Source organism: Danio rerio, chromosome 25, assembly GCF_049306965.1.
Source record: "Danio rerio strain Tuebingen ecotype United States chromosome 25, GRCz12tu, whole genome shotgun sequence".
NCBI lineage: Eukaryota > Metazoa > Chordata > Actinopteri > Cypriniformes > Danionidae > Danio > Danio rerio.
Window position 1 is genome coordinate 15435434 of NC_133200.1, and position 25365 is coordinate 15460798.

General features: G+C 35.4%; 2 protein-coding genes across 39 annotated transcripts in view; one reads left to right on the forward strand and one right to left on the reverse strand.

The window, feature by feature from the left end:
• Positions 1-13590: 13590 nt before the first annotated feature.
• dbx1b (developing brain homeobox 1b) lies at positions 13591-16501 on the forward strand. Its single transcript, NM_131178.1, is given in 4 exon segments — positions 13591-14036; positions 14163-14264; positions 15561-15763; positions 15857-16501. Coding segments are annotated over 4 exon segments (969 nt in total). The 5' UTR covers positions 13591-13675; the 3' UTR covers positions 16160-16501.
• A 342-nt stretch (positions 16502-16843) lies between these two features.
• nav2b (neuron navigator 2b) overlaps positions 16844-25365 on the reverse strand; it is a 159163-nt gene continuing 150641 nt past the window's right edge. For all 38 annotated transcript variants that reach the window (XR_012400329.1, XR_012400328.1, XM_073942957.1 and 35 more), the window contains 8 exons: positions 24966-25134; positions 24638-24873; positions 23269-23423; positions 23101-23172; positions 22381-22577; positions 22158-22276; positions 19963-20166; positions 16844-18631 (listed from right to left, as the gene is read on the reverse strand). Coding sequence is in view for 36 of the 38 variants with exons in the window: in XM_073942957.1 (XP_073799058.1) it covers positions 18506-18631; positions 19963-20166; positions 22158-22276; positions 22381-22577; positions 23101-23172; positions 23269-23423; positions 24638-24873; positions 24966-25134 (1278 nt within the window). In the remaining 2 variants the exon portion in view is untranslated. The remainder of the gene's footprint in view (positions 18632-19962; positions 20167-22157; positions 22277-22380; positions 22578-23100; positions 23173-23268; positions 23424-24637; positions 24874-24965; positions 25135-25365) is intronic.

Sequence of the window (25365 nt, forward strand, 5' to 3'; positions counted from 1 at the left end):
AGCTGGGCAGGCCAAGTGTTCAGCCGGCCTCTTTACTCATGGATGGGTTTTTGTGCGAGGCTCGAGGAGAGGCCTCCAGCGCTCCTTCTTTAAGGAAAAGAATGACAATAAATTTGTCTTGTGAGCATTACTACTGCTCGCGTCTTCAACATAACAGCCGGCACATACAGTGTTATAGCTTTCATGAACATATCTGTGGTCTGATCTAATCTGCATGTTTGGCAATGCACTGCCAGGGCTTTGAATAAATGCCAGTCTTAAAAGAGGGTCTTTAGAATGTATAGGGGGTCAAAGGTCTTGCAGGAATGTATAGATCCTCACTGCCATCAGTCTTGACCATCAGTGGACAGCAGAAAGTAACACTGAGTCAAGAGTGGCTGTTCACTTTATGAAGTCTCCTCAGAAAAGAAGAATTGAAGTCGCTCTTTGCCCTTTTTCTGTCCTTTTCTTTCTCTACCTCTACTTTTAAAGCATTGTGCTTCTCTTGGCTTCAGTCTTCTTTCACCTACAGAATCTCGTTTCCGTCTTAGTTACAAAAGGCGATTGTGAGATAAATATTTAAATAAGTCCCATTGTTGGATATGAAGTCAAAATAAATAAGTATGATAAATTACAAATGCAATTCAGAAAATGAAGTTTACTGAACTGGAAAATATAACATCCCATAATGATATATTGAGAATTAGTTGAAAATAAGTAACAATTGGGAGATTCAAATTGTGTCACAATTATATCAGAAATTGTCAGATGAAGTTGATGCAAGATGAGGTCATGCTTTGAGACCAACATAGACACATTCTCAAAACGTAGCCCTATATACATTTCTGGAATTATGTAGCCAGAAGTACGTATGACTGCATTTAGTCTTTGAAAAAAACGCTACGGGGTGGTATGACGCCGTTCCTTTTCGCGCTTACCAGCTGACCACTTACCTCCGTATGGACGGCCTTCCCACTGTTACCAATTTGTCCAGTCATCTCGCCACATACGTCATCGGACTTAGGACGAAGAGAGGAGTTGACCACGGTGACAGGGTTCAAGTCGGTACATAACATTCAAGTACATAACAGGGTGAGAATGTGGTAAAATCTGAAAATGTGGTTGAAAATGTGGGCTTTTCTTTTTCTGGATTTCTTTTTAAAACTGTCAGTAGGGTTTAGGAAAGTTGGTGGGTGGGTCAGTTGGTGCTTTTAAAAACACTATTGGTTGGGTTTAGTGAAAAATAGGGTGGGTCAGGTAATCGGTCAATCAGATGACATCAGCCTCAGGTTGATTCGCAAAAACAAAAACTGCAAAAGATGTAGCTCCTGGGATTTATATAAAAATGTATATAGTGGTACGTTTTCAGAATGAACCTGGGTTGTTTGAGACTTACAATCTTATCCATAAGTTGTTGAAAAATCTTGAGATATGAAGATAAAATGGTGAGGTAAAAGCTGAAATTAAGATAAATTAAAAGTACAATATTTAAAATTTAACTTATAAAAAAAAAGTCAGTTATGAGATATCAAATCATAATCAGAAGACATAAAGTTGCAATTGTGAGTTTTAAAGTTAGAAAATACAAGATCAAAGTCCAACCCCCAATGAATCCATAAATCCTAAAAATAAAGTCAAAAGTGGGAAGTATAAATTGCCATTATGAGAAGCAAAGTTATTATATTGAATTAATTCATTCAACTTCCTTCAACTCAGTCCCTTTATTCATTACAGGTCTCCACAGCGGAATAAACCGCTAACTTATCCAGCATGTTTTACACAGTGGATGCCATTCCGGCTGCAACCCAGTTCTTGGAAACACCCATTCACTAGGGCTAAATTAGTCCATTCAAACCGGAGCACCGGGAGGAAACCCACGCGAAAAAGGGGAGAACATGCAAACTCCACACAGAGATGCCAACAGGTCACAGTAAGTGGGTCGCTGGTTTGAGCCTCAGCTGGGTCAGTTGGCATTTCTGTGAGGAGTTTGCATGTTCAACACGCCTTCGCGTGGGTTTCCTCCGGGTGCTCCGGTTTTCCCCACAAGCCCAAAGGCATGCAGTACAAGTGAATTGGGTAAGCTAAAATTGACCATACTGTATGTATGTGAATGAGAGATCAACAGATATTAGGCAGACAGTCTACTAATACTCAAAAGGACCATTAAAATAAAGTGTTACCTTATATCTGCACAAGGACATTAGGGCAAAGAAGAAATTCTCACCATTTGCATCTTCAAAGATTGAATCTCAAACAAGCTCAAATTCAGTTTCATCTTATAGTGATGGCTGAACATACAAACCAGTATGATTTCCTCTTACCAGTATGCCTGTGATTGAAACGACTCGAGTCAAGTGTGCACCTGTTGCTCCCAGTCTCTCCTTCCATTCGGAATTATTTCTTTTGGAGATTAGCATTCATCTCTCCTGCACACATCTCCACATTTTCTGAAGAAGTGGCTTTAACTTTGATGTGCGCCAGAAACAAGGCTTTTATGGTACAGAAACAGCTTGTTAGCCCAGGCTTTCTTTGGGTCTAAGAGGTGGGAGGCCAATATCACGCACCTCTTCAGGAAGTGTGCACTGAAAGCATGGAGCGGTTGGGGATTCCGGCTGGATTCCATTGGACCAGCAGGCTCCACTGCTGGCATTATCCTATCTGGGCAGGAGATCCTGGGCCAGAACACCCCCTCTGGTACTTCCAACATGCCTTTCAACCCTACGGCCTGCGACACACAGAGAGGAGATTAGGATTAATCTCAGGTCCGACATGCTGATATTAACACCACCTTTCCCACCCTTCACTCTCCGACAGAAGGAGCAATGCTGTCTCGTCGGTTTTTAGAGGTGAACACGTGAATGTCTAGGAAATGGATTATAGCATGTCCTAGAAAATGGAGACAGGTTCAAAGGTCTGGGTTTCTCTGGGAAGGAGAATGAGGAATGGTTTGAACAACAGCAGAAGTAGGGCTGGGCGATTAGACCTAAAATCAAAATCTCGATTAATTGAAAATTTTAACTCGATTACGATTCATGAACGATTATTTTATTTTTTTATTTTTTGCCCTCATAGTTCACAAACAAGTTTTCTACAGTAAAAATGCCTTTAAATGAAGGGTGCATTACTTGATTTTAAAATAATTAAAGGAAACACACACTATCTACTATCTGTTATATTATACGTAAGCTGCTTTGACACAATCTAAAATGTATAGCCCTATGGAAATAAAAATTGAATATCTATGATTATTTATTGAATATCAACCTTGAACAACTGAAATTTAAACACACATTGCCTAAAATCAATAGTCACTTTTATTTTTTTTAAAAAGTGAAAATAAATAACTAGCACTTTTGGAAACAAAATTTTTAATGTTTTATTTTATTTTTTTAAAATGTTTTTCATATTAGAAGTAGAAAACAAACAATATCTCTTCTAAATAAAATAACTTTTGTATGTCCTGTAAATAAGATTTTATTTTATAACCATAAAATAACAATGCATTTCCTACATCTTCATTGTATAGTAAGGCTTGACTAGAGATAAAATGTGCTTACAAAGTGGATGCAGAAGTGTAAATCCACCTTAACTGCATGCCTTGCGCGTAGCAGTACATTTATACTACTGCGTACTGCGTGTTTTTTTTTTTTATGAATGCTACTTTAATGTACAAGTAGCTCAAACTTGCTCCTTTAGAGCCTGTGGACATGCAACAACTTTAAACATAATTTAACACAAAGAAAAAGTGGGTGTGCCCATGCTCATCACCACTATAAAGCCAACCAATCATAGAGCTTGCTATGCGCATCTATTCAATTCAATTCAATTCAGCTTTATTTGTATAGCGCTTTTACAACGTAGATTGTGTCAAAGCAGCTTCACATAAACGGTCATAGTAATCTGAACAGAGTAGTTCAATGTTTAGCGTTTAAGTTCAGTTCAGTTTAGCTCAGTTCAGTGTGGTTTAAAATCATTACTGAGAGTCCAAGCACTAAAGAGCAAATTCATTGATGGGAAGCTCTACCAATACCAAACCATGCAAGCTAGTAGCGACAGCGGAGGGGGGAAAAAACTTCACAGAGGCGAGTGAAGAAAAAAAACCTTAAGAGAAACCAGACTCAGTTGGCATCTTCAAAACAAGTAGTTACTTTTATTTTAAAGTGCACGTAAGTGTAGGCCACAGCCACGATCAGGGGTATAGACCGCATGTAGGCTACGCTGGACCATACGCTTGTGCTTGACGCAGAAGTATAAACAAAGCGGGGTCACGTGAATCATGGTAGGGAAGAAAATTTAAATAATTGACCTAAAAAAACGATCGATTATAGGCTCTCAATGTCGATTTAGATTATTTTTTGATTAATTGCCCAGCCATAAGCAAAAGTTGTCTAGCTCATGGCATGTACTTTTAATGTGCTATGATTTTATATTTTGAGATTTATGATGTTTGTCCCACCTGTTGATTTTGTTTGTGAACAGTTCAGATGTGAAAACGTCTGTCTTTGGAGAGATTGTTTGACTAGTTAGTTCTTGATGGAAAGAATATGTTCATTCAGTCATTCATTCATTTTCCTTTGGTTTACCATGCAATCACACAGGGCTTTAGCGTCAATGCTTGACTAAGGGCGTGTCAGAAGTTGGGGCTGATGCGATCATCATAGCAGCGTAATTCAGTGAAATTAGTCCGCAATCAGCTACTGTCTGAACTGGGGTATTTTGCATAAAGTGATGACGGACCCACAATTCAGTTCGGCAATGCTTGACGTCAAATATTAAAAGTGAATGGAAAGTGTTGACGCTGATTTCCTGTGTAAATGGGGCGTTAGTCCCTTATTTATCAGGGGTCTCCACAGTGGAATGAACTGCCAACTATTACAGCCTATGTTTTAAGAAGCGAATACCCATCCAGCTGCAACCCAAAACTGGGAAACACCTATACACTCTCACATTCACATTCACACACACACATTCTTACACTACGGCCAATGTAGTTCATCCAATTCACCTATAGCACATGTCTTCGGACTGTGGGGGAAAACAGAGCACTCAGAAGAAACCCAAGCAAACACGGGCACATGCAACACATGCAAACTCCACACACAATAGTCAACTGATTCAGCTGGGACTCAAAGCAGCAACTTAGCTGCCCTGGAAACAATATGGTGTACATTATATTTTGACTCATTATGTGCAAACTAGTTTAAGAGTACATTTGTGTAGTGTATGTAATAGTTAAAAAAATGCTTATTATAGCGGGTTACCACAACCCAACACCTGGACACAACCCTCACAAGAAACCCGTGGCAAATTTAAAATGTTTCAAGACCCGTTAAAGTGTTAATTCATCCAAAAGTTTAAAGTATGCTCACCCTCAAGTGGTTCCAAACCACTAAAACCTTTGTTCCACTTCAGGACACAAATTAAGATATTTGAAATGAACTCTGAGAAACTTCCTGATCCTTGATGACTGCAAGTTTCTGGTCTTGTTCAAAGTCCAGAAAGATACTAAAAACATGCTAGAGATTGGATGTTTTAAATCACATTAATGTTGCAATTTTGTGTATTTTAAAAGTTATTGTTAAACAAGTATGTTAAGTTAGCATATTAATTTTAAATATTTTGGCAAAAATATTTGGTATTTTTATGCCTTAGCAGAGTTAAAAACGTAAATGCAACACCTTTAACATGAGACAGTCAGAAAATTTAAAGGAAGATGCAACTGAAGATCTAACACTTTTTTAACTTTTATTCAACAGTTTCTTCTTCTCAGTGTCAGTATATTGTGCGTGTTCATGAGCACTGTGTAGTGACGTATACTCCCTAATCCCCAGTGCTGACAGTGCAAACATTGTTTATACGTTTAGCATATTTTGCATACTACACATGTGTGCATGGATTTAATGGAATGGGAGTTTTCTCACAAAATGAAAACCATTCATTATTAAAGATCAATTAAATAATTTTACATTATAGGGAAAAAACACTTCCTTCTATTTCACCTAAAACTTCTTGATGTGTGTTCCAAAGATGAACAAACATCTCAGTGGTTTGGAATGACATAGGGGTGAGTAATTCATAACATGTTTTTCATTTTTGTGTGATCTAACACTTAAAGCTTTGAATTTTGAAAGCATGTCCTCATAAACCATCTCAACATTATAATATCTTTGTCATACTCATGTCCATACCCATAACCAAATAATACAATTACAAATTTGTTCACACAGACAGACACTATCCGTCAAAAGTTTGGGGTCAGTTTTTTTATTATTAATTTTATATAATAATTTAAATAAAAATGAATCTGTTCATCAAGGTGGTACTTACTAAATGTTAAGATAGGTTAAATACGTATTTATTATATATTTATTTATTACTTATTGTATGTAGTTTCTAGTGAAATTATTCCTATTACCATTAATAATCATAATAATAATAATGATAATAATAAAAACAGAGTAATTTCTGAAGGATCATGTGACTGAAGACTGGAGTAATGAAGCTTAAAATTCATCATTAAAATCACTGGAATAAAATATTGAATTTAATTATAAACTACTTTTGAACAGTTATTTTATGGTTCAATAACATTTCCTTGACAACCTTCACAGGAATAACGTTGTGGCAAATTTTTTTATGTGAAAAGACCACCTTAAGTATGATTTTTAAACATTTGGAATTGTATGAACATAATGCATGTCCACATAAACTGCCTAAACAGAATACAACTAGGTCATACCCATATCATTCTACACATTTCTGTCCTTGTACTTTGAGTACTTTTAAGTTGCTATTTAGTTTTTCAAGACTTTCTTTGTCCCAACTGGAGAGAGGCTCCTACGTTTAGGTTCAGTAATTTAACTTAAATGAAAACAGAAATAAAAAGGATATTAGTCACTTATTTCAATTGCTTAATTTCATGTCATTAAAATAAAATTTGTAAAATAAACAAAAGATTGTATTAAAGTGTAAAACAGACTTAGAGGATTTGCATCGGAAATGTTCATATATTGATTGTGTATTATTTGTTTTAATGCATTAGCAGAACATGAAAGAATCCAGGTATCTTTGTTGAAGAAAGAATGAATAAAATGCAACCAGTTTTTTATGTGATGAAATCACTGGTACAAAACCATCAGGAGAATGAAGCTTATAATTATGACATGAACTTAATTCAATTTCATCTGCTTATGGGATAATTACTGAACAAAGTTTTTTCATAGAGATTGATCATTATTATTTACAACACATATCGCATACATATTGCTGTCAATTTTACACTGTCCTGTTTTTTTTTTTTTCTTTTTAGGAGTATGCTGTTGTATTTTGCACTGTCGTTGTATTTGCACTGTCTGTATTTTGTACTGTCATTGTATTTGCACTGTCTGTATTTTGCACTGTCGTTGTATTTGCACTGTATTTTGTTCTGTCTGGAGCCAGCACCTAAGCTTTTCACTCATCATAGCACACGTGCTGCTGCTGATGTGACAATAAAAGTGATTTGATTTGATTTAAACAAAATATGCATGTTTGTTTTTTAAAAAAAAGATTTTTGTTTCATTCAAAATGTCTGTCAAACAATATTTCTTATTAAATAAATGAATAAAAAAATACATTCACCAGAAAAATTTTGCAGAGTACATAATGTTATTTGAGTTTGGTTGTTGATGGAAATAGTACATTGGAGTTATTAGACAGATTATCAATCTAATCTCAAATACATTTTCTTATAATTTTCATTAAATAAATTGTAATAATCAATATGCTGTGAGGTGTTTGTGCTGTTTAAACTAATGATTATCAAAGTACAATAAAATGTTTAATTTTCCAATGAATGATGATCAAATTTTACATGATTTGAACATTTAATTACCACTTTGCACTTTGTTTTTCAAATTTCTCAAGTTTGCTTCTCAATTAATATATTTTTTTCAGTGTCTATAAGTTGACTATTTTACATTCTTACATGCCTTGTCTGTCATCTTAATTGAATAAAATATGTAGTTGTAGGTTTTCATATGAGAGTTGATGGAAATTAAGTTGATAAAAAGGCTTTCTCTGAATCTCCTTCTCAGATTTTAGGCCTTAAGCCTATTTCATTTTGGTTGATGATTGGAATATCTGTGTTTTCCTTTAGAGCCATTGACTATCCACCATATATTAGATTAATTTGGGGTGGAGGTGGGGGGGCTTTTTCTTTAGTTGGCTTGTTGTTTAATTAGAGATTTTAATATTATATACTTTTATAAAGTCATATTCTTACTCTATCCTTTCTGTTTCGTGAGAAATTTAGTTTCTGTGTAAATTAAAGAGTAAATAAAATGTTCTTTGTGAAATTACATATGGTTCTCTTTTGGGATTAAAATCCATTTATGAGTCTTTTTGGGGTCCTGCTAAAAAGATTGGGATTATTTCAAATGATTATTGAAGTTTCAAATTTAAAAACTGTAATGCAAAGAATAGCTACATGATTGCAGTTCAAATGAAGACTCTACAAAAGGGAGATTAAAAAAAACCCTGAATCTCAACAAAGTCCACAACGAAGTCCCATTCAAAATCACTACCGTGTGAGAGTGCACGTCATTTAAGTCGAATTACACCACTGTAGCACATTTGCTTTGTTGTCCGACTCGACATATTGCTCCAGCAGTGGGAAAAAAGCTAAATGTCATAGTCAAACTTCTTCTCACCCTTAGCCCTGTTTGCTTATCCCTGTGAGAAAACCCACTCCTTCACAATGTACACGTTTATTTCGCACATTCGCGTACATTTCCCTCTCTTAAGGCCTGGCCAGAGAGAAGCACAGGAAAAGCACCCGCACACACACAGCCAGGCCTTGAAAAGGCAAAAGTTCTTTGCTGTTATGCAAATATAGCAATCTGTAAATGGTCGAGTGAGAGTTATATTTGAATTAAATGAGGCTTTGCCTTTTCATAACACTGAATTGCAAGCCAAAGTCTCAATACAGAATCCCCACGCCAAGGCCATGCATATTATCCATTTGACGAAATGTGAACTGACACAAATACCGTGGCTCACTTTCAATCCGATTACTCGGCTAAAACACATCAATACCAGCCAGCCAACGGGCGCTGGCGTCCCCCATTCAAGTGGCCAGTGAACAACCCCAGCTCCTCCTCAGTACACAAGCGCCTCGGCTTCGTCTGCGTTGCCCCATGTTCAACTTATCAGGCGTCCTCAATAGGGCCCTTTCGACAGGGTTCTCTCTGAGTTCAGGTCTAAAACAAAGCTAAAGACTGTGCTGATGGGCTCAAACTCTCAACACCACCCTACAGCCCCATACAAGCGTTTAGCGTTAAATAGGGAGTCCTCCCTCCAAGCACTGTTTTTTAATGTCCCGTTTTAAGCTCATTGAGTGGCTTTTCCTATTATGAGCATCAGCAAGAAAAATGGCACAGGTTAGCATGACCAAGGGTCATTTTATTTGCAGCAGTGATTGCTTGTTAGCAACAAGCCCTTAATTTAAAGTGATCTTGACAACCACGAGGATTGTTCCTTTTTTCAGGCTGCGTAGCAACGCTTGGGCTTCCCAAGAAACACAATTTAACTACAGCCATTTACAAGCTCTATTTCAAAACAACCTGCCAGGTGCTGAAGACTCTTGAAGAGATTTGCCGTAACTGTGAAACGTTATGAGATTAAAATGAGAAGAAAATACATTGCCACATTGATGTGGCCTGAGCTCCCATGACCAATTTAAATCTAATGAACAGATTCTGTGAGATTTTTTAAATCACAAAAGCTTGTTGTTTTCTTTTAAATGCATATGGTGAATTAGCTATTGATGGGTATTGTATTGAAATGCATTTAAATACAGAACAGGGGATGATGAGAAATGTATTATCCATGGGAAATTGGTTTTTATGTTTATTTCAGACTAAGCAAATTACAAAAACTGAAACACAAAGCAATCCATTGTTTTCAACGTTTTTACCATAATTTGGTTTCTCAAAGCATTTAATGACAAATAATATCCAATGATAATATATTCTGAAATGAAAACTCATCTTTTCTCTTTAAATTAAATACATTTTAGGGAAAACAAAAAAAGTTGTTATTTGTATTTATTTTTTAAATAAAGTTTTTCTTTTTCTAGCATATTCGTAATTTAATAGTGGTGCACCATAGGACTTTTAAAAGTTTGTGTCACAGAAAATGTTAATTTATAATCATTTAAAGTTCTAATGTATTTATTCGTTGTTCATTGTTCAAACAAATTCACTTTTTTATCCTAGGAAAAAAATCCTAACAAAAACTATTCACAACGGTACAAAAACTAAATATATTAATTTGATTTTGTGATCCTTTTTTTGCCAGTTTTCACAATTTTTAGTTGAGTTAATAGTTTTACAAGATACGTAAAGAACTCAAAATGTCAAGTTTTCGAGACATTTCTGTAATGAGCATCAACAAAAATGTGCTATAAACATTGCAAGTCACTGACCGTTTTCGTCAACAGCTTTATTTTCATTCGCGGAAAAGAGATATGTTATCTAATAAAAGCTGTATGCGTTAATAAAACTGTATAAAATTAAGCCAAAACATGCTTCAAAACCAAAAGCCTACGTTAATAAACAAAGTACCCCTTGTCGCTGATCTGTGTGGCTGCAGAACATGTCGGGCAAAGCCGTCTCACAGACTGAACAGGTGTTTGATGCAAATCTTTGTTCTGAGACTTGTGTTTGCTCTGGCATTGTGTTTAATGCAGAGTTAATATCAATTTAATGCTTGTCAATGTGTTTCTGTATTCGGCCTCTTGGTTAATCTCCTCAGTGTTCTGCCGTCCTGCGATCTACAGAAACAGATGCTCGGCCTGTCTTAAAAAATGGACTAAAAGAAAGAGAGGCCTTAGGTGTTAAAACAAGGCCCAAATCCAGTGTTAAAATATTGGGTAAAAATATCAATAATTTATAGAATTGCAGTTTGCTTTAGGTTATTATTATTATTATTATTATTATTATGTAAAACAATTATAAATAATAAAATTGCATTGAGTTGTCAGGTATTTAATGTACAAAATACTTTGTACGAAATGACTTTGATTAATAAACCATAAATTCCCTATTATAAGTTTTGTTTTTAGGCTATTCGGTAATAAGGTGAAAATCAGTAACTTCCTAACATGTGAAAATTATATAAAACAGTTCCAGAAAGAATCCGTGTAACATAAGGAAACCAAATCATTTCGATTTATGCATTTGAGCTTATGAAGAAATGTATGATCTCAGTGCAATCTGTTATGCAAAAACGCGCGCGTTAATGTGTGTCTGGAGCAGGGAAGGCACATTTATGTGGATATAATATCTTAGAAATGTGTCTTTAATGGGTTTAATTCAGCGCCCGACCAGCTGCACTCCCTTTATTTGGTAAAGAGAAAACAATCGTGCCATGGCTTGGAAAGCAAGCAGAAATTAGTTTCGGTCACTGAGGCTAAGCTATATTTCCTGCAAACCATCTGCTTGATAGGTACAATAGAGGGATTTTCAAGTGCAACAGAAGGAATAAAGTGCTTTGGAAGTGCAGAAGTCCTCTTGGGTTTTCTGAAGGTGATGAGGTGTCTTAATACGACTGCCCCGGGCGGTGCTAAAAACAACTGATGCAAATCTTACGGTGGTATCATTTGTTAAAATAGGAATAATTACATGCTAATCAACGGTGGTCGTTATTGGCATGTTGATTTTAATACTTGTTTAAGCAGGCGCAAATGGCTGTCAGCAAAATGCTGCATTTAGTGCAATAAACACAAATACAAATGGTTTAAAATGAAATTTAAATGTAATTTAATTATTAACAAGTATTTTAAAAAAGATTAAAATGTTTAATTGACCAACAAAAAGAAACATCTACAGTAAACTTGCAACGTACTGCGCCGAAACAGCTGTCCCAAATTTCTTGCGCAATGCCACCCTACCGATGTCTCCCCCACAAAGACCTCTCTGCTTTAACTAGGATTGTTGCAAAGACTTAAGAAAGACTAAGAATGCTGTCGAGCTGATCCCGTTTTAAAAAAAAGTTCTGAAATATTGTCTAAAGACTCGGTATTACAATCCATTTGTGCTAAAGAGCAACGCCTGGCGCATAATTTCATGGAGATTTACTCGCCGTGTCATCGCTCAGGGCTCACGCGGACTATGTCTTCCCCTCGTCTTTTTTCCTGTCCAAATCAAAGCGCACGAGTTGACTCCTCGGAGATAAATGTGAAGGTAGCTGTAAGAAAATGAATGGTTAGTGGGACAAATCCTGACAGAGCAGTGGTCAAACGCAATTAGTCACAGGTCTTAGCCCACAGGCCTCGGGATTCACCTCTTTTGCCGCATCTGACAGAAGAGCGCGTCTATCCTGATAAAAGCCTCCTAGGAGAAATCCTTTTGTTCGCACTTTTTCTTGTTTCATAATATATTTTATCAGTAGGCGTTGGCCATTTTCCCCCTGCGGTTCAGCAGCAAAACTTGAAAGGTTGTGCTTTGCCATAGCACATTAAACCTTATCCACGTGTGGCGCAGCATGTTCTCTGACCCAGCTCCTCACACATTGAAATACCCCTTTTTTACTCTCTGTAACTCAATAGACAAAAATGTGTGTGACCTATGAAGCCTAATTCAGTCAACCATGGCATCTATCTATCTATCTATCTATCTATCTATCTATCTATCTATCTATCTATCTATCTATCTATCTATCTATCTATCTATCTATCTATCTTTCTAATATTTAAATACTAAATATTAAAAAAAATCTACTATTTAAAAAATCTAATTAAAAGTTCGCAACCAAAGATATAAATTTCCATCATTATTTGCTCTACATTCAAAACCGTACGAGTTTTTTTTGAACACACAAAAAGAAATACTGAAAAAAAAGATGTCATGGAATATTTTTGTTATCCAACCAACTGCAACTCTCTAAAGAATATTGTGCCTAATATTCTTAAAAAAAAAAAAAACATTTCTCACTAAAAATCTAAGCAGAAAGTTTACAACGAAGTATTCAAAATGTTTTTTTAAGTGGAACTACTGATGCCAATTAAGATTTATCTTCTATTTTTAAAAGTTCGAAGCATTAGGCTATATACTACTGTTGACTTTTAATTAATGTTTTTAAACAATACTACAATTAAACAATACACTGAATAATTAAAGAATAATTAACTTAGCATGCAATAATTTTGGCACTGTTTTACTTACAAATAAAAATATTAAAATTATGTTTTTTTTAATTAGGTCTGTTTTTTTTACCCTGTGTTTCCTGTATTGTTTATTTTATTGAGAGTTAAATGTGAATTTTATATGGTTTCAGGCAATGCCTACATTAATTATTTATGTATCGCAATCATTGTAACGGCATTATGATAATTAACTATAAAGCTACACTGCTTTTATTCGTAAAGGCCGTTGTCTGCGGTTTGTTTGTGGCGTCTAATCCAATCCGAATTTCTTATATCCAATCAGGACGCGCCGCCTCTAGAGTAAACGGAACTCACGTGGAGAATTTGGTTGAACTTCATTGTTAGAGCTGTCACCCATGAAAAGGCTTCTCCAGCGGTCCACTATAAAACCCCTGGAAGAGAGAGGGACGGCCAAGAGCTCCTTCATTCTGCCCTCTTGGACCCTAATCTACGCAAGTCTCTGCAGTGAGAGAGTGATTTCCTCGCTGTCAATTTCTAGAAAACGGTGCAATGATGTTGCCAAGTGTTATTGCGCCACCTGCCATGTATCCGAGCTTTCTGCGGCCCTCGTCGGCTCTTTCCTTGCCTCCAGCGTTACAATCGGCGTTCACCACGCACTCGAGTTTCCTTGTGGAGGACCTGTTGCGGATCAGCAGACCTGCAGCCTTCATGCACAGAAGCATCCCGTCGCCAAGTGCATCTCCTCCAGCAACAGGTGTCACAACTTTGAACACTACCTCCTCCGCAGTCCACGTCGCCATGTCTACTTCTTTGGCAAAAAGATCAAGCTCCCCGCAAACATCAATTTCCAACGATCCAAATTACCTGAAGTTTGGAGTGAATGCGATTCTCGCGTCAACAACACGAAATGGTATGGGTTTTTGTATATATAAAAAACTTGTTAATGTCAAAGAGTGTTTGCTTAAATCTAAGACGCTTTGTCATATTTAATTTGTACATTTCATTTGACTGTAGTCCACTTTATTTTGTCTCATAGCTTCACCACCACCTCCCGTGCAAGGAATGAATGCAAAAACATTTCCTTTCCCTTGTTTTGACGGATCATTCCATCCATTCATCAGAGCATCATATTTCCCAGGTGGGTCAATAGACATTTAAAGAAAGAAAAATCGCTGTCATTTCTTAATTCGGTCAAACTGATGGGCCTTCAGAATCTGCTTGCATTGCTGGAATTTGTAGGACATTGTGGAATCAGTCTCGCTAATTTGATGCCCTATTTAGCAAACGCAGTGACTGCTGACATTTTGCACCGCTTCCCCTAATCCACAAATTAGCCGGAATTGTCATGGTCCCAATTTAAGGCGGGTCCACTCTCACAAGCAAACTGTTGGCGTCTCTTCATTGCTGCCTTTTTCCCACCGAGCCAGTGTACTTAGTTACTGATTGGCAACAATGCTTTCAGCACCATGACCAATTGGTCAGCTCCCTCTGGGCAGCCACACACAGACCGGTCGTTGACTTAAGCATGCAGCTGATAGGCATTTACCAGTCATGGACTAATTCCCCTATTAGCTTCTATTCAGTGTTTCAATATTCTCACAAGACCACATAGAGTGTGGGGAGTCTTCACAGGACGTCCAAGCAAAACTTGGGTCTCATGTAGAAGCATGAAAAGTGCTTAACATTGTGTAAGTTGCTCTAATTAGGTAGCTTAAGTAGAAAAATAGGCTTAAGTTATATATAATTTAGGGTACTCCGTGACTTTGACAACCACAGTTAAATAAACGCTAAATCTATTACATAAACCTCAGATAAAACCAATAAAACCGGGTCTATTTTGCGTTAAGCTTCATGTCCATCACTCCAATGAATGCGGGCTACAAATAGCCTTGTGGATCGTGCACTCATTCAGGCCAACGATAATAGACTGAGTCTTTTCACCGCGCTGTGAATACGTCAACAAAACAACTTGAGCAGTATGAATGGCTTTTCGTGTCCATTTAATGAAAATATTTGGGGGCAAACATAGTCCCCCGCCATCAGTATTCTCAAAATGTCCCTGCCATGCCGTTGTGTTTAGTTTTTAAGTGTAAATCTCTTTTGTGGCCGTAATATATGGCTTTAGTGGCCTGTCCTAAGCCTTTTTCAGTCAGTTCATTACTACACAATTACCGTCCACGCTTCATTAGCACCTCTATCTTTCACTGGAGCGCTCTGAATGACTGCTCGCCCTTGTTACCATACCAATGCTTTTGGGAACCAAGCAATGTGCTAATTAGCTTCCTCGTTTCGTATCACTAAAATGGACTGGTTTAAAAACATTAGCTTAACTTTAGTACCAAACTTTCATAAAGTTTCTATAAAGGACCGATATTTAAAATGTTATAATATGTGCTTAACATAGACTCATATATTTGGGTTATTTTTTTTATAGCATCGTCATCAGCAGTTCCAATTCCCGGAACTTTTGCTTGGCCACTCACAGCACGAGGGAAGCCGAGGAGAGGAATGCTTCGACGGGCAGTTTTTTCTGACGTACAGCGTAAAGCGCTGGAAAAGATGTTTCAAAAACAGAAATACATCAGCAAGCCGGACAGAAAGAAACTGGCGACGAAACTTGGTCTTAAAGATTCTCAGGTAAGTTGATTTTGTCCACATATTTTTGGTACCGTACCTTTTTCTGAGGTAAACACACGTGTGCTCATGTTTTTGCCAACTCTTTCTTTCAAGGTAAAAATTTGGTTCCAAAACCGAAGGATGAAATGGCGAAATTCCAAAGAAAGAGAACTTCTGTCGTCTGGCGGCTGCAGGGAACAAACTTTACCGACGAAAATGAACCCTAACCCAGATCTGAGCGACGTCGGAAAAAGGTTTGAACATGAGGCGGTTCTCAGAGAAAGCCCGCGCGCGCCTTTCTGCCAATCGCGCGGTGATCACGAGTTCACTGCAGATTTACACTTCAAGTCGCCCTCGATCTCCAGCAAGCACTCAGACTTCTCAGAATCAGAAGACGAGGAAATAACCGTGTCATAGTCATTAAATAAACTCTGTAATTTCTATTGACTTGCACAAAACTGAAGAAAACGTGGTGCTTCTGTTTGGCACGGTTGTTTTATAGGACACCTTTCAGTTGAAGAGAGAATAACCGCTGCGTTTTTAGCAGCTTGTATAGTGATTTGTATGAATATTTTGTATGGAATTGTATTTTTATAATCTTTCTTAATGTTTTGGAATATCTTGTCTATAATCTTAAAAACGTAGATGCACATTTCTAACTTAAAATTTTATATTATTATGTGTTCTGATGTTTGTTGTAAAAAGTGTATATGTGTGGAAAAAAATATTTTTACAAATTAAAAATCCAAAGCAAAATACCAAAATGTTTATGATTGTGTTTGTCCGTGTTGAAATGTAACATTTTATCAGTTTTTATTAAAAATAGCATGATTAAACTAGATGGTTAAGTACAGGAACCCTGTTTTTTTTTTGTAATAAAGACATCCATAAAGCCTACATATGATTTTATCCAAGTTGAAATCATAAACTTTTATTTACTTGCAAGCATAATTTGCATTTTAATGTCTTAAGAAAGTTTTACCAATCCCATTTACAAACTATGAAAAGACAAAAAAAAGATTAAAATCATTTAAACAGTTTTCTTGTTTAAAAACTCTGGACAACTCTGGAAAAGACTCTGAAGAAACACTGGAAAATAACTGTTGGGCATCACATTTATTGACCAAAGTTTACAATGAAAAACATCATCAAATATTAACAACTTCACATAAAATCACTTTCTTAGACTACACAAACATCTAAAATATGAGTCGAATATTTACAAAAATATAGTACACCTGAAAATATACACAGAATTCAGTCCAAAATTGATCAGAAATTAATGGGAAAGTGGACTATTTTCTCTGAAACTTAGTTCATTTTCACACAAATGTCACATGTAGATGTGTTTAAAGTACTTAAAGAACAGCATGAATACCTGGCAGGATCTTACAAGAAAACAAAATGAAAAGAAATACTACAGGAGGTGTTCAAAAGCAGCAGAAATAAATAAAAGATTTTTAGGTGAACGAAATGCGCTCTTTGAATTAATAAACTCTGAGTAAACCATTTGATGAACTTCATGCTAATGTTTGCCACTAGACAAGCTGATTCAAATACAGTGAAAACACAACACACACATCCATGTGCCAGACTTTTTTAATGAATGTATAGGCTACCTGCTGAGATCTTATTTATAAACCTTAATAATACACACACAAAACTTCTTTCTCCCTTCAACAAATACTTTAGACAAACACACTTACACTCAACAAAGAAGACTCACATACACATAAATATAGGATGAAGTTGTCCTTGTAAAAATATTTGGGGGGAAGGATGTGACCAATCGTGCATCTAAAAGTAAGCAGAATTACTAAACTGAAATGCAATCATGATGGATTTCTGTTAAGAACCAGTCGACTTATATTTTAGCCATGATGACTTTCTAGTTCTGTATTGCATAGAAATTACTAAAGAGGCACAACATTTACTCCTGGCACAAATCGAAGCTTAAATATATTTCCAAACATATTTTATTTGTTTTTTTTTATTATAGTTCACATTATACTTTATTTCTCTGTTAGGTCCCATGGATAGTGCACACTTCAAAGGCTATAATGTTCTTGCATTAATTGTTTCGTAGAAACTTGCACATCTTTAAGACACAAGCCACCCAGCAAACAACTAACAGACTGTCTAACAGACATCTTAAGTAGACAGCTTGGCTAAAACAAGGCTAAACTTGGGCTGTCAGTGAAAATCGAATAGTAGTCTAAGAATAGCCCAAAACTAGACCAGTCGTCAAATAGATTAGACAGACTTTAGATGTGTGGTCATTTATTTTTGTTAATTTGATGACGATAGTCTAGTTTTGGCCTAATCTTAGACGTCTATTAAATTTTCACTGACAGCTCAAAATTAGCTTGTTTTAGCTAATATGACTATGTTTAGACGTCTATAAGACATCTATTGGACATATTTTAAAAACTAAAAATGTTTGCTGGGCTACCTCAACTTATATCAAAAGTTGTAAGGCTTTTTTTTATCAAGCACCAAAAAAAGCTCACTAGTGCATTAAAATCACTGAGCATGACATATTTATGATGTTTAATATGACTGAAATATACCTGACTTCATGAGTGTTCAGATGGTCCGTTTTTCTCCACATTGAACACCCTTTTAGCGCCATCTGTGGTCCGTTTGCTGAAATGACGCTCTTCAAAACGGTTTTCTTTGATTTGGTGTGATGTTTAATAAGAGTTTTTTTTCAGGGTTTCCAGCACCCCGTAGTTTCACACAGAAGTGTGTTTTTAAATGTTTTCACAGTGAAGACTCTAATGAGGAGTCGATCATGTCATCTTGGTGGCTGTTGTTGGTGGAGTCGCTGTCGTAGCTCTCTGTTCCTGCACAGTGCGCCGTCTCCTTTAGTCTCAGTAACATGTTCATCTGTGAAGATACAAGAACATATTATTACACAACCGACTGGAAACGCTTAGAACGTTAACTAATATTTTAAGAACGTTAACTATATTTAAGAAGATATTAAAATTAAATTATAAAATAAATATAAAATTTAAGAAAATTTAAGAATATTATTATTTTTAAATTTATTTTACATACATATTAACAGTTAAAGTCAGAATTATTAGCCCCTGTTTATTTTTCCCCCAATTTCTGTTTAACGGAGAGTAGATTTAACAAATTTCTACACATGATAGTTTTAATAATTCATTTCTAATAACTGTTTTCTTTTATCTTTACCATGATTACAGTAAATAATATTTTACTAGATATTTTTCAAGATTACATACAGCTTAAAGTGACATTTAAAGGCTTAACTTGATTAATTTGGTTAAGTAGGCAGGTTTGGGTAATTAGGCAAGTTATTGTATAACGATGGTTTGTTCTGTAGACTATCAGAAAAAATAAAGCTTAAAGGGGCTAATAATTTTGACCTTAAAATGTTTTTTTTTATTTAAACTGCTTTTATTCTAGCCAAAATAAAACAAGTAAGACTTTCTCTAGAAGAAAAATATTATCAGACATACTGTGAAAATTTCCTTGCTCTGTTAAACATCATTTGGGAAATATTTAAAAACGAAGAAAAAAATCAAAGGGGGGCTAATAATTCTGACTTTAACTGTACATGCATACATCAACGATAAGAATCAGATGCTCTTCATAAAATAATACATAGGCTATACATATATAACATTTTTAGATGTTTATTTAAATATCAGAGATTTTGGTGTAAATTAAATAAAAATGAAAATATATTACTCTATATTATAACATTTATTATTAAATAATATTTATTATCTAAAGTATTTCACATTTTTATGCTATATCATATACATTTACACAAAAACCTCTGAGATTTAGGTGTATAAAATATACATATATAAATTCATAAAAGTATTAAATATTAATAAAGATTTAATAATGTTTGCAACAATAGAAACAGATAATAATATAATATGAAATATTATCAATGAATATAACATATACAATTATTGATGTAAAATATAATGATAATAGCTTTATAAACATTTTTGTTTATTAATTAAATGCATATATAATGTCCCAAAAAAAAAGTGAATCCACTTTAAGAGTGCTTTTATTCAATATATTACATCATGTTTATATATTATATAATACATAGCATTTTTAACTATTTTTATTTTATAAAATAAAAGTATTTTATATGATTACTATATATTAACATACATTGAAAGTAATATTGTCTATAAATCATTCAAAGCAACATGACGCATTACCAGTGGGTCTTCTTCTGGTTTTCCCTGAGCAGGCTGTTTGCCTGGGCTTCCCTCCTGAGAGATGGTGTACCCATCAAAGCCCACATCCTCCGGCCGCAGACGCAGCAATGAATGCCATTCATGCTGCTGAGGACTAGCCACCCAGGGGAAGCTCTCCATCACCCACTTTGCTGGGTCTTCCCATGATGCCTTTCGCCCATACATCTGCACAACAAGAGGCCATAGAGTCACACATTTGCTTTAACATCCCAAAACTGCATTGAGGGACATGCAGAGACTAGCCATTACATTATGATTAACTTCAAATTCTGTTTACTTATTAAATGTAGTATAGAATAAATTAAATTTTCAGCATCATTACTCCAGTTTTCATCATCACATGATCCTTCAGAAAACATTAAAGTATGATGATCTGTGAAGTATTTTTGAAACTTCTTGCATATTTAATGTTTGTCAAAAGGATCAATTCTTTTGAATCTCTGTTTAGGCAAATCACATCTTTTAAAAAATTATGGTTTACTACAGTCTCTGCTGCATCCCCAAAACCAAGATGTTAACCATCTATAAAAGATAAACCAATAGATGAGTTTCCAGTACCCTTTGTTTTTGTGTGTTTGAAGTATTGAATGAGAAACATGTGACAGACATTATAAATTTTGAATAAAAAATCGTAAATCGGTAATTCGTAAAAAAAAGTTTTTATACTCGTATGAGGTAGTTTTTATTACTAAAAAAAAAAGAGTAATGAGAGATGCAAACACATTTGTTGAATAAACTCTGACGTAGTGAACATTACGCCCACAAGCTGTCAACCAATACTACAGTCAGCTGCTCTAACAACTTACAACTTAAGCACCTAATGTGCACTAGGAATGTTTTTCTTCATGTCAGGATGAAAACCCAGCTACTGTCTGACCATATGAGGTGCTGTTTACACTAATGCCCAAACTGGCATTTTTATTGTGTTTCAGAAAACGCAAAAAATCCACACTTAACAGTAAAACACATGATACATGACCATTGTCAAAAGTTTGCATCTCAGTCCATCCATACTGAAACGGTACTACGACATTGCCAAACTCGTAATAAAACTTCAGCATTTTCAAAATTTCCTCTTTAGCGTTTTCAAAACCATTTTCACTTTTTGATAGTGGAGTAGTGTTAACGCCATGCTTAACAAAAACAAAACATATGCGTTTTAAAACAAAAAAGAATTTAATGATTCAAAAGTATTGCTGCATGTCTGATGATTTGTGAGCTAAAGGAAGTCCAGCAGTTGACTGGACATAGAGTTGAAGTCAGAATTATTAGTATTCCTGAATTATTAACCCTCCTGTTATATTTTTGTTCTGTTAAATGGAAATAATGTTTTTTTCATCCCATAATAGTTTTAATAACTGATTTAGTTATTTTATGTTTGCCAGAATTACAGTACATAATATTTTATTAGGCTCCCAGTGATGGGTAAAGCTGGGCGGGCATCATTCTAGATAAGTTGCCGGTTCATTCCCCTGTGACCACTCTAGATTAATAAAGGGACTAAGCAGAAAAGAAAATTAATAAATGAATATTTTACTAGATATTTTTTAAGATACTAGTATTAGGCTTAAAGTGACATTTAAAGGCTTAACTAGGTTAATTAGCTTAATTAGGCAAGTTGGGGTAATTAGGCAAGTCATTGTATAATGATGGTTTGTTCTATGGACAATTGAAAAAGAAAATACAGCTTAAAGCAGTGGTCACCAAACTTGTTCCTGGAGAGCCGGTGTCCTGCAGATTTTAGCTCCAACCCTAATCAAACACACCTGAACAAGCTAATCAAGGTCTTACTAGGTATACTTGAAACATCCAGGCAGGTGTGTTGAGGCAAGTTGGAGCTAAACCCTGCAGGGACACCGGCCCTCCAGGAACGAGATTGGTGATCCCTGGCTTAAATGGTCATGATTTTGACCTAAAAATTGTAAAAAAAAAAAAAAATTACAAAATGCTTTTATTCTAGCCGAAATAAAAAAAATTCCAGAAGAAAAAAATATTCTAGAGAATACTGTAAAACATCCTTGCTCTGTTAAACAACATTTGGGAAATATTTAAAGAAAGAAAAGAAAAATACACAGGACTAATAATTTGGACTTTAATTGGACTGTATGGCCATGACATAACGGTTCATTGTTGTTTATGACAGATGGCAGTCTCACCTGCAGTCCTTCTCTGACAGCCTCCAGCATGTAGGGGATGATGGAGTAGTTCCACAGGTCAGTGAACCACACTCTGGACCCTTCCACATCCATTGGGCAGGACAGAAAGAGCCGAGGCCCTGTGGTGGACAAAATATGTTTTAAAATGTCTCAGTATATAGTCATGTACTTGATATAAACTATAACTAGAAGGAGAAATTTTGACTGGCTGAAGGTCACCCACCAATCGTGACATCAGACGAGCTGTGTGTTTCCAGAAAGCGGTTGAGATGATGCCAAACGCTGGGAATCCACTCAATGATCTTAACCAGCTCTCCGTTCCTCACACGACTGTTGATCTCGGTTTCTAGGAGCTTCCGGCGCAAGAAACGACCCAGAAAACCTTTCACCGGCTCAGTGTGATTGGCACATAGAATCCATCTAAAAAGCATAGCATGAGTTGAGAAATGCTTGACTGCCCTCTTGTGGAGACTTCGGGTATAACAACTATATGACTAATACATAATAAACTTTATTACATTTAAAAAATGTCTTTTGAAATATAACTTATTTAAATATTCAATTATATTAAAGAAAATTAAATTGTATATGCTACATAAATAAAATAATTTTAATTATTTACGATAATGTATATTTGAATGTAATGATTATGTCCTTGACTAAAAATGAATTAACGAATGATGTGCGTGAATACACCTATACAATAATGCCAGTAATAACAACAATTATATATTGTTTTTATTTACATATGCAATGAATTAATGTATGTACTAACATAAATGTATTATTTAAAATGATTAACTAATAATATATGTATATATGTTAAGGTATAGATGATATTGTAATTATATATGTAATACATTTAATCTAAACGTGTGCAAAAATAGTAAATTAATGAATAACATTAACAAACCATCACAAAGAAATCTAAATGAGATGATACCTGAAATTATGATGAAGCTGTAGATTCGGAGTCGGTGATGGGGTTTGGTTCATGGTTCCAATGATGTAAGGACTGTGAGAAAATAACACAATTGAATATGTATGACATTAAGAGTCTGCATTTTCCCCATCGGAAATACTGACAAACAATTGCACATGTGTTTCTCACCAGTGCTGGCTCTTGCAGTTAAGTAGGCCGTTGAAAATGTCAGCCAGTGAAGCGACATGGTGAAGGTTGTCCAGTATGAGCACCACAGGAACATCCGCAGACTCTACGATGTTCTTACACTGATCCGCCAGGCTGGACAAATATTGTTTCAGCTCCTATAATAAAACACATTCTGAGCATCACTTCTTCAAATGTACCACTTACTGAAGTGTTTTGAATCATTCAACTAGCATACAACATTTTCACACTTTATACAAATAAAACTAAGTAGGATTTTAACTTGTTAGTAATTTAAAAGGTTTGTAAATTCTGAAAGTTACTAAATTTAGTGGTTTATTTAGTGGTTAATGTGGTTGACAGCTATGTTGATTCTGGTTTTATTACAAACTCACTTTATGATTATAGACTATGCTGTGTTTGGGATTATCTGCTGTTTCTGAAAGTTAGTGGTCAATATTTCTCACATACTGAAAACTAACTTTCAGATTTATATACTGCCAGACTAAACACAGTTTTTAAGCTAAATAGTTGTAAAACTTTTAAATAAAAAGAAATAAAAATACTTTTCCATTAATAAACTTTTTGATAACCTTAACATATTAATATTAACACATTAAAAAAACAACTTAACATTTGATTTGAGAAAAAAAAAACACATTTTCTGTTTATTAAGCAATAAATCTTTCTGGCTGGTTTTATATTAGTGCTGATTAATCATTAATAACCACATTTAAAATAAAAGTTTGTATTTACATATTTTATGTACTGTGTGTATATTTATTATGCACATATAAATACTAACATACATAATTTTTTTTTACATATTAATTTTTTATATATCATTTGCATAAGATATTAATTAAATAGGGCATCACGGAGCCTCGGCTGGGTCAGTTGGCATTACTGTGTGGAGTTTGCATGTTCTCCTCGTGTTCACATGGGTTTCTTCCGGGTGCTCCGGTTTCCCCAACAAGTCTAAAAACATGCACTATAGGTGAATTGGGTAGGCTACATTGTCTGTAGTGTATGTGTGTGAATAAGTGTGTATGGATGTTTCCCAGTGATGGGTTGCAGCTGGAAGGGTATCTGCTGTGTAAAACATATGCTGGATAAGTTGGCGGTTCATTCTGCTGTGGCAACCCAAGATTAATAAAGAAACTAAACCGAAAAGAAAATAATTGAATGAATAAATTAAAGATATTCATTTAGCACAGTAGAGACACGCAAATAATATAAATACAAACGCTTATTTTGGATGCAATTAAATCACAATTAATATTTTGTCACATTCATTTAAATATTTTCCAATCACATCAAACTGAGCCCAAAAAGTTACAGTTTCCTCCCATGTTATCATTATTATACTGACCTTAGTAGTTTTGTTATCCACATTGAAAGTGGCGATTGATTGATGATCCAACTGCTTGCCCTCTCTTAGCACCATGCACTCTGCCAGTCTGCTTGCCAGAAAGCTCTTCCCTGTGCCTGAGGGCCCGGAAAAGATGATCCGTCTGTGCTCCTCCAGCTGAGAGATGTACCGCTGAAGAACCGGCTTCGGTATCAGCGTCTCAAATGCTAAACTGTCCTCACTGTCCACAGACAAGTCTACAGAGAAGATTCGAATTATGAGGCAACATGTGTTAATGCATGCAATAGTCAATTTTTATTTTTTATTTTTTAAAGACTAATAATGTCACCTTTCAGCCTGACAGAGATAGTGTCACTTTCTCCTACAAGGTAACCGCAAGGCAGGAGCTCTGGTGTATCAGCATCACTGGCGCGATGGATGTCTCCAATGCTGTACTCCATCACTGTGTCAGTGTTCAAACCCAGCTGCGTCACAGGATCTACACAGATGATGTATTCCTGTTGGAGTGCCAATAACAGAAATGTTTCATAAAATTTCCTATAAAGCAAAAATTAAACTTTGGTCTTTTTAAGTATGCTTGCGAACGGATTTTGCACTACTTAGCTTGTCAATGCTAAACTGTGCTGTTGTGTCACATTTGGAAAATAAAAGAAGAAAAATAAGATAATAGCAATTAAAGATTGAAAAGTTCTGTTTTAACCCTATTTTAACCCTTGTGCATTATTAAC